Below are 14350 nucleotides of genomic sequence, written 5' to 3' on the forward strand. Positions count from 1 at the left end.
TGCTTAAATTTTGATGTTAACTTTATCCTTTTTTCTTCTACATTATTTCAGAAATAGTCCGGAACTGTCAATGATAGCAAAGGATGACCAAAGTGCTTAGCTTACATTATAATAGTATTATAATGAAGAGGGCATGTCTCACCTGGCCGACACGTTTGTGGTAAAGGAGACACAGTCAGTAACGAAGGACAGCGGGGTGGTGCCTGTGATGTCCTCCCATTGCGCTGGGGACGTCCCTCCTGGGAAGCAAGAGACAAAGACAAATGAGCTCCCTATCATTAAAACACATTGTCCTTAATCATTACCTCATTCACCTCACATTAAAACATCAGCGTATTTTCACACCGAGTAAGGGATTAGTAATAAATAATTTATTGGGGATGGCATCTGAATCATAGGCAGAGTTTGAGATTCTTGTCGAGGGGGGAAATAAAAAATAGAATTAAATACATAAACCTTCTCGAGATTCGCGAAAAAATTTGGTTTTTAACTCACTCAGTGCCCCCGACGAGATATCTCGTCATTTCAAATCTGAACGCTCAGCACCATTGACGAGAACCTCGTCATTTGCATTTTTTCACGGGGATTACTAGAAAACACCCTGGCGGAGGTCCCTCATCAATATCTAAGCTGTGGGGTGTTGTAGTGACCAACGGTGCCCTGACCATGGCAGCGGTGCACCTTTAGATGAGAGATTAGCCACTGATGCTACCATTAGCTGGGTAGGAGAAGGAGGAATGAGTGAGAATATGGTGCTACAAAGTGATATTGTGACGTATCCAGCAGCTCACAGCTCCACATACTAACACAGAACATGTGTGGACCTGAGTGGATTATTGATAATGTTGTGATCGTGAGATAAAACCATCAACTAACCGGGCTAAACGGGTCATTGCTGCGTGTGGGGAGGAAGAGGAAGTTATGTCTGTGTACAGACTGACGGGAGGGAACGTTGGAGGAATGCCAAAATACAGTAAGAAATTCATTCAACTCTGACATAGACAGCAAAATAATAATAATTTTGCCATCAAAAGCCCGGTCTCAGTGTTTTTTTTAATGTTTTATATAAGGAAACAATGTTCAGATGTTAGAGTTGTCACTAAAGCAAAAAAAATAGCTTTAAAGTCACTGACAGGATTTTTTTCCAAAAAGGCTGTTTTCTCAGCTTTTTGCTCTGAAACTGAAGATTTGTGTAAAACTTGCTCTATTCAATGGCTGATTACAATAGAACGGAACAAGCCAGAAACAAATGGTTCTTTTTTTCAGGACAGTAGAGGCTTCAATCTTTCAGAATCTGGTGTCAGATTTCAGATAGTCATAGGAGAAAATATTCTGTGGGTCTTTAAAATCAGCCAAAATGCTCAAAAACGGCTGGCACTGAGGGGGGTAGAAAATTTGAAAATGGCTGGCACTGAATGAGTTAATCATACATGAACTGCTGGGTGCAGTGTCGCTTCACCATTTACATTGCGCGACAAAAGATAAACCAACCTAAAGTCTCAAAAGTTTGGGACCTTCCACTAAAAACTTAGAACTAACATCTGTGACATGAATCTAACTATAATATAATAACGTTTCAACACGGTTTTGTAGCCTTGAAAGGAAGACGATGGTCACATGACTTGTGCGCCAAAAAATAACTTGTATTTTTAAAAGAACCACAAATGAATTCTATTTTGTACAGTCACTGTGTTTTAGGGCACTTAAATTATATGTATATTATGTACATTATATTAAGAATTTTATTTTTTCAAATGAATTTGGGAAAACTATAATAAAAGCTTTTGACCACTGGAGGGGGGGCAATGCTCCCCCGGCCCAGCAAACTGCGTATGGTCTGAATCCTACAGATTTGTTCTGATACATCTTTAGTGCATCGCAGGATTTAGCCCTCCCTCTAACTTGAGTTCTCCACATTGATCAGGGTCTGTGTCTGGCGAATCCTTTCGGAACCAGGGAGGGACATGAACAGAATGCTTGAAGCTGATTGGTTGAAGCGCCTGACCACCATGATTTGTTTTAGCCAATCACACGAGAACAAATAATGAAGTTGTCTAAGCACATATGTCTTTACCGTCCAAAAATGCACAAAGCATCTCTCGCTGTTGCTCTTTCAAAAAGAAATGCTGGATTCTTCTAAAACTGAATTTATAGCAGCTTCCACACGTTCATCCTCCTGCGTCGACATCTTTCTATTTTGATTCGGAGCTATGCTAATAGCGGTAGCCCAGCTAGTTCCTCTCCCAGCAATTGCGCATGCGCCAGTTTTGCTTCTGCGCTTCTGCCTTCGTCACACCCGGATATCCCACCCTAAACCATAACGCTGCCTCATGATTGGTTCTAACCGGTTTGGTTCGGCTTCGAAAGGCAAAGGCGGGAACAATACAAGATGGATTCTGGTGTTTGTGAACACCAGGAGAATCCATCTTGCAGGCAAGGTTAGTTTTTTCCACAGTCTGTAGGTTGAACTTGCCTGTGATGCTGCAGAGCAAACGTAGACATGGTGCTGCATCGCCTCTCTGGCCACTAGGATGGCCCTCAGCCGACCGCGGTGGGACAGGAATAGTCATTGTGATGGGTTTATGAAACTTTCTCCTTCTGGGCTCCACAGTGACGATGGGGCTGAATGTGGCTCTGTTCCCGAGGATGGTCCTCACCAAGTCATCAGGCACCGGTTGGGCCTATCAGAGAGGGAGAGCTAATCTTAAGTCTGTGTAATGCAACCAGGTGTTTCCTGAATATTTGATCAAGTCTGAAAACAAAAAAAATCTGCAAAACTAGGTCATGTATAAAAAACTCAGCAAGTGGATTTACAAGGAAAAATGCTGAGTCATGACAAGAGACGAAGCAGCTCTTCAGATTTTTTAATGTACCTGCAGGCCTACGCGGATTCTCTTTGTGAGCGCCCCCTGTGGGAAAGAGGCCTGCACCATGGGCACAGTGCTGCTGGACAGCATGCCTCCATCAGGACCCATGTGATTTGATTCCTGCTTAATCCTCGACACCACCGCAAAGTATTGCGGAAAATCTTGGGTGATGATGCGGCAGATGCGCTTCTTCTCCAACTCAGCAGGACTGTCCAACTCTGTGACAGGAAAAGATTGTGATAAGTTCTCCAAAACCATCAAAATCAAACAACAGAAAAGAAAACTAATTTAAAAGTTTCTGTCTCTTGAATTAAGGACAACTATTCTAAACAAAATGTTCCTAAATACATCATGTTTTAAGTTATTTTTTCTTTCATTGACTTTCTGTAAACACGAAGAGCCTGATAAATGTTTAAGGGAGAAACTGAGTCCAAGGTTAACGAGACAGCTTGTAAGTGACACCGAGAATCAGTGTAGCGTGAGCCAAGGATCTATACATGACAGTTTCTGCATTTTCAAGTTGGCACAACTGCAGGACGTTTAATATTTGATCATCAATGTTTCCAGAGGCAGCACGAGGCTGAATCGAATGGAAACTAAAATTATTATAATATGTTTTAATTCTGTTCCACATTTGGAGTATATCAACAAAACAGATATAGTCGTCCTTCCTGAACTGCAATAGACTTGGCATTTTGGCTTTTAGCAAAAATTGTAATATTTGTGACAATGATAAATTACTTTTTACATTTTTTGTTTTCATTTTATGAGAGCATTAAAATACAGTGCATACTTCAGACAACATACATTGGTACATCTTTTGCCGATCACAATATAGATTTTTATGTTACAAAACAAGGAACAAAACACAGAAGGTCAAGTGAATTATGTTAAAAAATTCAAGAAACAGAAAAAAATACATATATATAGATAGATATAAAGTAAATAAAGAAAGTCCCCCCAGGGAGTTTTAAAATACAATCATGAATAATATAAATCAATCATTTGGCCCAATAAAACATCCAACAGTGAAGTACACACAAACCCCCAAATGTTACTATTGTTGCTGTTCGGGGTGTATAAAAACTGCATAATTGTGTGACATTACAGAGCTGTTCTGTACCCTTTGTTAATTGCTGTGAAAAATAAAAAAAAGTGAAAAAAAATAAAAAAATAAAGTATACACAGACAAATGACGTCTTATAAAACTTAGCGTATTTGATATTATTGGAAACACAAATAAACATTTAATATTTCAACTTTTTTTTATATATAAATTAATTATTAAATTCTGGCTTTTCATGAGGTCTAACTTGTATAGGAGACTTTCTTGTGTTACCTGATGCTAAAAACACCAGCCATGGTTTTAAAGGCCTCATATCAGAGGTATTTCTAAACTAATTATGTGTGTGGTTTTTTTTTTGTTTTTTTTTAAAGAAATCTGATTTGGAGTCAGATTTAAACAATTATTTGTCAAATTTTTTAAACTATTTGATTAGCAGGTACCCAGAAAAAGTATTCTTTTTAAACTGTGGGCCACTTCACCTTCATCCATCCCAGCTAGCAGCTCGGTAAGATCTTCCGCTTTGCCGTCTGACTGGTGTTCTTTCCACGTGTCCCCATTTTCGCTCCTCAGCACAATCAGCTCCCTTTCTTTTCCTCGCATTGAACCAAAATGAGGGATTTCTACAATAACGGGACTGAAAGGAAGAAAAAAACAGTTTGTAAGGTCTGAGCAGACACATTTCTGAGACACATCCTTCTTTAATTTAACTCTTCTTACCCAAGGAACTGCGCTCCGGCAGGTCCGACTTCCACCAGCCTGCTGACCAGTCCCTCTCCCTCCACCATGGGTGGGGGGTAGGCCAGTTTATGCCTTTTAGCAAGACGACAGGTGATGCGTGTTGGTGCCGTGCACTTCCTTGGAGGAATAATGATGCGCATGCCATTATGACGACTGCCTCTCATCGACCCTCCACGGGCGTCCACCATAAAGCTGACCAAGAACCTGCAGCGTTGAAAAGTACATTTTTAGAGTGAAATAAAGATGGAGCATAAATAGATATACACACACACACACACACACAGGTGAAGAGTACGATCCCCATGCTGTGATCACCAAACACCCCAAAAAACGTAGGAAACAAAATACAGAAACAACAGCAACTGAAAAATAGAGATTCAAGTAGAAATGAAAAAGAAGAAGAAAGAGGAGAAAATGCTGTCAGTTCTGAAACCTGGCATTTCTCACCTTCACAACCACAAATTTAGGGCTACAAACAAAAAGCGAGTGAGTTTTAGTTCTGAATGTATAATATTTCCCCCAAAGATTCAGTCACTTGAAGGCAGCATTGAATGATCAGATATCAAAAACCTGCACTAATATAATACCAGTGTTTCTGATCCCTCTGACACATTTCAGATAAATTAGAGCATGTGTCAAACTCAAGGCCTGGGGGCCAAATCCGGCCCTTTAAAACATCCAAATCGACTACGCAGAGAAAAGTGAAAATGGCTGAGAAAACGAATTCTAGTAATTTAGTTGTAGATATCTCAGTCGGGTTGCAAAGGGGCATAAAATATCTGACAAATTTCCACAGGAACTTAAGCTTGGGAATTTTGTCAATATTAAAAAAATCTAAACTTTTCATGAGAATTCTTTATTGAAATGAAGCAGAAATTGGGAGTAATTAAAATCACTGTATCATATCCAAACATAAATGTTGGCATCCACACAAAATAAAAAACTTTAAAAAAAAAACCCCAAACCATTTAAATGGTTTTATTTGGAAGTAGAACTTTCCAATTATCCAAGTGGTATTTCATTAAATTTATCACAAATTCAATACAACTCCAATATTTGCAGGGGTTTGCAGTTTTCTTATGCTTGTATAACATGACGGAAGTCATTTTTACTCTCAAATTGTTGAAAGAAACCTAATTTTTCCCAAATCCTGCTTGATCCTCCAACTATATGACAAGATTTCCCCAAATGTAGTAAATATAGTCACTAACTGTCACCTATTGCTTGGATACTGTCGGTGCCTTATATACTAGTACATACATTTATTACATTTATACATGGAAATTCAAAGTAGCACTAATATTGAAATTGTTCGATTCCCCACCTCTGCGGCCTATTTGAGATCAAACTTATCTGTATTTGGCCACTGAACTGAAATGAGTTTGACACCCCTGAATTAGAAGCTGTATTTAGTTGGAAGAAAACTTACCCATGATAGATGATAGAACATAAAATTGGCATAACTTTCGAATAAAAGTGTTGTCATAAACATTCAGAGTACTTATAGTGCACTCGTGAGGGAAGTTGTGATGATATGTGAATGATAAACTCCCAGCTACACACTTCTAAACACACTCTAAGCAGTGCTAAAGGAAACACCAGACCACACAGATGAGACAGTGACGAGATGAGAAGGAGACAAGGGTGGAGGAGTAAAGTGACATCACTGCGGCATCATGGGTGAAAGCAGCGAACTCAGTCATCACCTGGAGTCATACTGAGGGAGCGGGGAGGAGAGGCTGCAAAATAAACACATGGAGACAATGCAGGAGGCAAACCCCCAGAGCCTAGTTTTAGTATCACATTCTCACAATCATGGCTGGGATCTACAGACGACCTACAGGAACAACTGAAAGGGGGGAAAGACTGAAAACAAGAGGTGGAAAGAAAATAATTAAAGAATAAACATACACACCAAGGGATAAAATGACAATAACAAAAATAGTTCAATTTACAAACTCACGTACGAATAGGAGGAGGAAAGAAACCAAAAACTGTACGTTTGAGATCCCAGTATTAAATTAAAATATAAAGCAGAAACCACAGTTCATGCATCCAAAGCACAATTCATCACTTCATGTCGCATGGGTCAAAGTCAAATCTCGGAGCTAAATCTGGCCCTTTAAAGTATCCCATTCAAACACACAGGAGAAAGGAAAAATGGCAAAGAATACATAAATCATTGTGAAAATTACCAAATAAGTGAGATGTAGATATCTCATATACAATACACAAATTCAACAATAATCTATAATATTTGCAAAACTCACAGTTTTCCCATGTTTATAAAACATGAGGGCGATATTTTTTTTTTATTGTAGAGAACAGAAAAACATCAAAAGTAGGGCTGTTGTCAACCAAGGAAATGATTGGTCGATCAAGACTATGACACAAGTAGCGATTAGTCGACCAAAAAAAAAAAAAACGGAGAATGAATGTGCAGAGGAGGACGAGGAGAAAGAAAAAGAGACAAATATTTTGTTTTGATGTTTTGTGGTGCCAATTTGCTTTTAAACACAAACCATTTATGATATGAACCTTATTCAAGCTTCGACCAGAACCCAACACAGCAAAACTTAAACCTACAGGTTGGACAGACATTAGGTATGTATATCCGTGCCCAACCTGAAATCAACAATTAAAACCTATTTTTTCCTCATACAAATGACATATTTACGTTAGTTTTAGTGGTAAGCCTGCTTTTATTAATAAACTGTTAATGTCATCATCAGATCAGCGCACGAGGAAACAAACGCACGTCAAACACAGGTGCGCAGTGCACCCGCGGCACCAGAGATAGCAGTGGATCAATTTACATAATTCACGTATAAAATATAAGGATAATCCATGTTCTTGTGCAGAAAAATATTGATTCAATAGTGCTTGTGCTTCAAGCCTGTCTTAATTTGTTCCCTCTCCAATCCTTTTTTTTTGCAGCCAGCATTCACACAAAGCTGTTGCTGGACATACAATCATGCCTAGGGATTAAATAAATTATATTTGATATTTAATACTTATCACCCGCCGAAAAAAAATAAAAATGACAGAAATGTAAATGAAATGTAAATGAAACTCAACAATATTTGCCGGGACTCACAGTTTTCCCCCCAGCGGACGGCTGCAATCCTCCCCTCCCACAAGTGTCCTCCCCCAAACCATACATGTTGTTGTAATTGTTTTTCATGGGCTTATGTGCTGAGGAGTTTTTTTCCTAGTCCTACACTGTGCGCCCCAACGGGAACATAGTGTAGAATCTGCCTTTTTCCCCCTCTCCATTCCCCCTGTTTTTTCATTTTTCATCTAAGGATACGGGGCGATCCTGTGGCGATCCACAGTTCCCCCTCTCCTGTCATCCCATGTTATATGTGATTGTCTTTTTATGTTTCTTGGACGGGATGTAACTGAAATGCAAATTTCCCCTTTGTTGGACAAAGAAAGGATATCTCATCTTTCTTAGTGCTTATATCACAATTACAGTCGTTTTGTTAAACTGTTGAAAAAACTAAAAATTACTACAAAATCCTTAAATTTTCCTCAAATTATTACATAATATTTCCCTTAATTAAAAGAAATCGGTCACTAAATCTCGGAAATTTAAAGTGAAGATCCTGTTGTGACTGATATCAATCACTTTTTACTTGGATATTGTCAGTTTCTTACATATTTTGCATTTTCTTTATAAGTACAAGTGCAAACTAGGGCCCAATAATGTTGAAATGACATGTTTTCTTGCATAAAATCAGTGGCCCGCTTGGGATCAAACTGCTCCGCATTTGGCCCCTGAACAAAAATGAGTATGACACTCCAGCCCTTTACTGTATAGAGTATATTATTTATATGTTGTGATCAACTCGGGCACATTCATGTTGAAACAACTTATTTTCCAAGCGCACTTGAGATGGAACTGATCCGTATTTTGGCCCGCTGAACTAAATGAGATTGACACCCCTACTTTTGTCATATGTGTGTATCTGCAATGAAAACCAAATCACACGATCACAGAAAGCCGAGAGTTTCTTTCTATGTCAGATAAGATGTAAAATGTCCATCAGTGAGAATGGGGACATCTGGACTATGTCTAAGGACTTATAATATGGCATGAGTTTTTCAGGAGACATTCACTAAGGTGTGAAGCAACAGCAGCATTGCAGGCATCCCACAGCCTCTGCACCATCAGTGCAGCAGACTTTTCAGAGACATCACTAACGTGTTTAGTGCGTTTGGCAAACGTCTGTTTTCTGTTTGCAGTATGTGTGCAGCGTGCGTGGTGGTAAGCAGGTTCTCGGCTGTTCTTACCCAGAGTGAATGGGGCTGGACACAGTGTGCTGGCTGTGGTCCATGGTGTCCGGAGTCCAGCTGTAGCGCCGCATGCATTCCGAACCGTAGTCTCGAGTCACAGCGAGATGCTGTGGGCAAACGAGGATGAAGGAGGACAAAAGGTGAATAAAAATATTTTATTTTTAAATGACTGAGTGCAGACAAGGCAGTAAAATCCAAAGTGAGTTAAAAAAACAATCATAATCTGTGCATGAATCGATGCAATTTCTTGTGGCATGCATGGTCTAAAATAAGAAGTGGACATTAGTAAAAGCTTACATCATAATGTTAAACACTATTGACTACATTTTACCAAAATCAGGAAAGAAAAAAACAGTAGAATGAAGAGAATATGCTGGTGAGAGGGAACCACATCGAGCAAAAAACATCATGCAGCAACAATGAAACAGAAAACTTCAAAACAAACTTCACTGGATGCTTCGCTCAGATAAGCTCAGTCATGTTATGTACATTCAATGAGTGATGCACAACAATTTACCAACCACAGCACTAATGACGACAATGACAATGACATCAACCCCAAACAAAAACAATATTAGAACTCTGGGTAGAGAATGAGCCGGATATTATTCAACATGTCTACCTTATTGAGTGGGTCAACCAAGTAGGAAATGTCTTTACAGACACTCTGAAGCTAAAGAGGAGAAGAAAACGGTTCAAAAGTTACACTAAGGGCACTAAGAAGGCAGAATGAGCTTGTGGACGAGATATGGGAGAAGTGGTTAAAAAAAGTCACTAGCAACTGCACAATACACCCATTATTCTGGGTTGTGGAGTGCTTAGGCATGCCCCAGTTTACACAGGAACACGACAATGGTCCCCAGTCCATCACAGGAGCTCAATGAGGCTCAACTTAACCTTACATACATGACTTTAACCATATGCACGAGAAGGAAAAACAGCCTGCAAACTGTAAAATGACATCCTAAAGGACATTTCAAATAGGGATGCACCAAAATGAAAATTCTGAGCCGAAACCAAAGTTGAAATCCGAAAACCAAAGCACTGGAAGAAATTACTATGCAAATTATTAGTCCTATTGCATTTATGCCTGTAAATGTGTATTAAACTCACTAAATTTAAAACATTGCAATTGTATAAATTACGTAAATGCTTCAAAGAATAAATACATAAAAATATGTAAATGAAATGTTTAGCTTGTCCCCACTCATACGTTAAATAATATTTCACAGGCCTATAACTGACTGGCCTGCTGAAAAGGAGTCAAATTATGTATTATATGTTATTTCATTGAAACATTAAGTGCATTAAAGTTTTTGATGAAAATCAGCTTCTCTGCTTTATTTATCATCAAAGCATGTTCTTGGAGAAGCACACAGACGCTTTGTGTGCTTTGATTGCGGCGCGGATCGTTTCTTGATCGTGCTGGTTTAATCCCATCCAAGTAAAGAGCTAAATAACGTGGACCAAGTACAGTCGTGATGAAGATCAGAGGATCTCTGTGAAGCGTGCGCTGATAGACTCTGAAACCAAATCCATGCTGCTGATGCGTAGCCATGTGTCAGGCTGCCGTGTAGAGGTCTGTGTTGATGAAGGGCAACACAAAGCTACAGTGTCGACGTGACACAGAAATACAAATCACACTTATGCACAAACTCTGCTCGGAAAACTCTTTAGTGCGCGCATCATCACAACATCCTGTTTCAGACGGCTTGTTTTGGTGAGAAAAGCGTGAGAAAATGCACTTTTCGGCTGAAATTTTTTCTTGGCCGGAATTTCGGTGCATCACTAGTTTCAAGTGCAAACGTAGTTTTTGCTTTCAACCACAAAAAAAGTTCTTGACAGTCAATATCAGCACCACCGAGGACTGTGTTCTAGTAAAGCAAACGTCTGCTATGACTCCTGTTGCTGTCTTCCCTTCTATCCACACAGCCTGTGTTTTGATGAATCCATTGATAGAGACAAGTCACAGAGGAAATGCAAACTTGCAGCTGGCAGGGAATGGAATGCACAAATCCCAACGAGTACAAAGCTGACTACAGATGATGATAAATAGAAAAAAAGTGATGAACCTACACAAGTAAAGGACAGAAACACAAGCAGGTCTTACCGTGTCCTTAGTGGGAGCCAGGATCTCTTCGATCATCATGCTGTCTCTGGCAAAGGAGCTGCGGTTGAGCGTGTTGGACCTATCCGAGCTGAAGGAGCGGAGGCTACATGTTACCACGCAACCCCATGTCGGGTAATGACAAGTGAGGGGCAGGGGAACACGGCATAAAACAAAAAAAAAAGCAAGAAGTCCATTACAATGTGTAACTTCCAGGGAAACAGATTTCATGTTTAGTGTGTGGAGAATCCAAAGTTGTATTTAGTGGAGAATAGAGAGCAGCAGATTAAACACAGTTTGTTTGCCTTTAGAGAGCATGGAAGAGAGAAAGATGAGCAGAATGAGGGAAAAGCAAAGGCTTCCTCTTCTAATGTGTGCTTTGTGCATATTCATAATGGACTCATAGTATCCTCCTGATTTACTCCAGGCTTTTGCGACTATAGAATCCTACTTTTGCTGAAAGAGTGACATTACTTTATTCTAAGATTAGCTGACCTGGCCCTGTTTCAAAGCAGCAAAATAAAAAAAAGGGAAGCAGCTCTCTCTGTGTTTTTTTTTATCCATCTTGCTGCAGTCTGCTTTATGGCTTTGTGTGGTGACGTCTACCTATTTTTGCAGCCTCTCAGACTCTCAATGCAGAGCAAGATTTATCTTGTTTGCTGGTTTTTGCTATACTGGGATTCAAACAAACAGTGACTGCAGAGCAGGTTTGGGGTGAACAATTATAAATGTAATTGTTATTTCAGAAATCTGTTGCTATCGTAATCGTAATTAAATTGTAACCGAGTTTAGATAATTGACTTTTTACATGTAATTGCCATGAAAATTCTAGAAAAGTTGTTGATTATAATTTAAAGCAAAACTGGGGAACCATGTTACAATTCTATGTACAGTTCTACACATATGTAGTAAACAACTATTAAAATATGTTTCATATCAAGCTTTCCCACATTTTACCATTTAAAAAAATATATAAATCTAGGGGTATACTGACACAAAAAAGGCTCAGACGCCCACACCTTAAACATTAAAACTTATATTTTCATTGATTAGGAAAGCCTAACATGGTAACCAATAGATAGGGGAAAAAATTAGATGATAGATATTAGTTTTTAATGTATTTTACAGCTGATTTAGGACCCGTTATTATTAGAGATGCTAACAGAAAGCTAACACAAGAGGAAGGTTCAATTTTATTAGGTCATTTTTTTAAATAAATAACCTAATAAAAGTTTTTAAAAAATGAGAACATGATTGTAATTGACTTTCTGAGGATAAAAAATAATTGTAATTGGAAAAAATGCAGGTCGCTGTAATCGTAATTGAATTGTAATTTAACATGGGTAATTGAAAACGTAATTGTAACTGAAAAATGTAATTGACCCCAACCCTGCTGCAGAGTGACTTGCATGATTTAGAGATCATAAAGTTTATCAGTGTTTTTTTTTTGTTTTTGTTTTTTAAACAAATTGTTTTTGTATAAATGTTGTGATATCCAGAAAAAAAGCTGACATTTTGGAGCTTTATTTTACTGTATGGGTGCATTGATGCGCTGTGTGTGAGTGGAGGTGGGGGGGAGCAGAACGAGGGGGGAAAATGCAGAGCTCAGCGTGTTTGAGTGGGCAAAGCATTGAGCACAGAGAACAGCCCTTTATTCAGCACAGCCTGCCTACCCCGCCATGGAAGTTACCAAGCAACTCTGGACGGTGTGAATGGACTCGCTGGCAGGGCAGCGCTGTAGTTAACCTCCACTCCCACCCCCACCTTGTTTGTTCTTCACAGCTTCTTCCTCTTTCTCATTTTGACTATCCTTCCCAAGATATATCCCTCTCTTTGTTCCCATTTCATGCTTGTTTTTCTCTTAAAATGAACTTATCAAACCTCCACATCCATTCATCAGAGCCACAAATTACTTTTTGTTTCTTCTGTTCTTCTAACCATCCTTTCTTCACTCTGCTCCACTCGTTTTGAATAGGATCACTCTTCTGTCTGCTGTACTTGCAATGTTCTGCGTGCAGTCGAGTGCAGCCTCATTTATTTGATGTCAACCTAGCAGTGCGACGAATACGTGCCTGATCACAATACACACACACTTAACACATATTTAAAAATGCTTTAAAATCTTCTTTTTTTTTTTTGGAGTGGCTTGCAGTACTTAGATGTATGACAACACTCGGTGCTATTCGTACGTGGCAGATGACGCTACCGGAAGTCATGTGACCATTAGTTAGTTAGTCCATAACGTAACATAGGGTTAGGGTTAGTTAGTTCGTAACAGTCTAGGGTTAACAATTCATAAATACATAGCATGTCCGTAAAGTACTTTAAGAATATACGTATTAATAGCAATAGTAGCGTCTTAGTCATGTGACCTGTCACGCTACCTAAACTGGCCAATGAGGGGCGCTACGTACGGGTAGAATGTCGGTATACGTGCAGATAGCCACTGCCTATTTCTTTTTTTTTTTTTTACCAATCTTAATGTATATATCATGTATTTTTTTATGTATTTGTTTGTGTAATGAAAATATGTCTTGATGTACCTTTTTATGTAATATTTCTGTATATTTTAACTGTCTCTTCTCTATTCTTACATGTACTAGAATCGTGATTTAATTTTTTTGTTGACCCCAGAAAGATTAGCAACCACGGTGGAAGCTAATGGGGATCCGATGAACAAATAAACAAAAAATAATACACTTTTTATTCTAACATTTATCAACTAACAAAATGTTGAATAAATATATTTATTAGTAAATGTCTGAAAGTCCAAAAGACCACCCAGATAAGTCGAGAGACCCTAACTTTTTCCACACGGCTGTGCAAACCAGCAGCCTCACTGCATTAATAAAGCATCAGTGTGGACAACTCAAAGAGGCAGTTGTTGACAATGGAGTGACATGCATCTATGCCACTACTGTGTGAATGCATTAAAATGCTGCGTGTAGGAGCCTGAGTCCCTCAAACACAGGCTGGAGAGTCAAAATGACTTCTTTGATTGGATGAATTGTGAATGAATTGTGGATGAAGTTTCTCCAATAACTAAAGGGAAAATAATCAACTTTAATGATGAATGCAGAGTTTGATCCCTGGAAGTTACATTTTGTGACAAAACATATAACGTGTCACATCAAACATTTAGGTGGGGGTTAGTGCACACTTCTAAAGCTGTGGTAATGTTGGCACAAAACACGATAGATGCTTTCTACAACTTAATAATAACCGTATCAGAAAATACAACATGTACGAGACGTTTTTTTTTTTTTTGTCAGG

General features: G+C 38.9%; 1 protein-coding gene across 38 annotated transcripts in view; it reads right to left on the bottom strand.

Annotated features, from left to right (window-relative positions):
- LOC114476589 (ankyrin-3-like) overlaps window positions 1-14350 on the bottom strand; it is a 170055-nt gene that overhangs the window by 35277 nt on the left and 120428 nt on the right. For 24 of the 38 annotated variants that reach the window (XR_003675621.1, XM_028468292.1, XM_028468299.1 and 21 more), the window contains 9 exons: window positions 11081-11183; window positions 9593-9643; window positions 8968-9077; window positions 6378-6410; window positions 4651-4875; window positions 4413-4567; window positions 2874-3085; window positions 2474-2681; window positions 143-239 (listed from right to left, as the gene is read on the bottom strand). Coding sequence is in view for 37 of the 38 variants with exons in the window: in XM_028468292.1 (XP_028324093.1) it covers window positions 143-239; window positions 2474-2681; window positions 2874-3085; window positions 4413-4567; window positions 4651-4875; window positions 6378-6410; window positions 8968-9077; window positions 9593-9643; window positions 11081-11183 (1194 nt within the window). In the remaining variant the exon portion in view is untranslated. The remainder of the gene's footprint in view (window positions 1-142; window positions 240-2473; window positions 2682-2873; window positions 3086-4412; window positions 4568-4650; window positions 4876-6377; window positions 6411-8967; window positions 9078-9592; window positions 9644-11080; window positions 11184-14350) is intronic. The other 14 variants (XM_028468307.1, XM_028468301.1, XM_028468303.1 and 11 more) reach the window with 6 other exon arrangements.

Source organism: Gouania willdenowi, chromosome 15, assembly GCF_900634775.1.
Source record: "Gouania willdenowi chromosome 15, fGouWil2.1, whole genome shotgun sequence".
NCBI classification, from domain to species: domain Eukaryota; kingdom Metazoa; phylum Chordata; class Actinopteri; order Blenniiformes; family Gobiesocidae; genus Gouania; species Gouania willdenowi.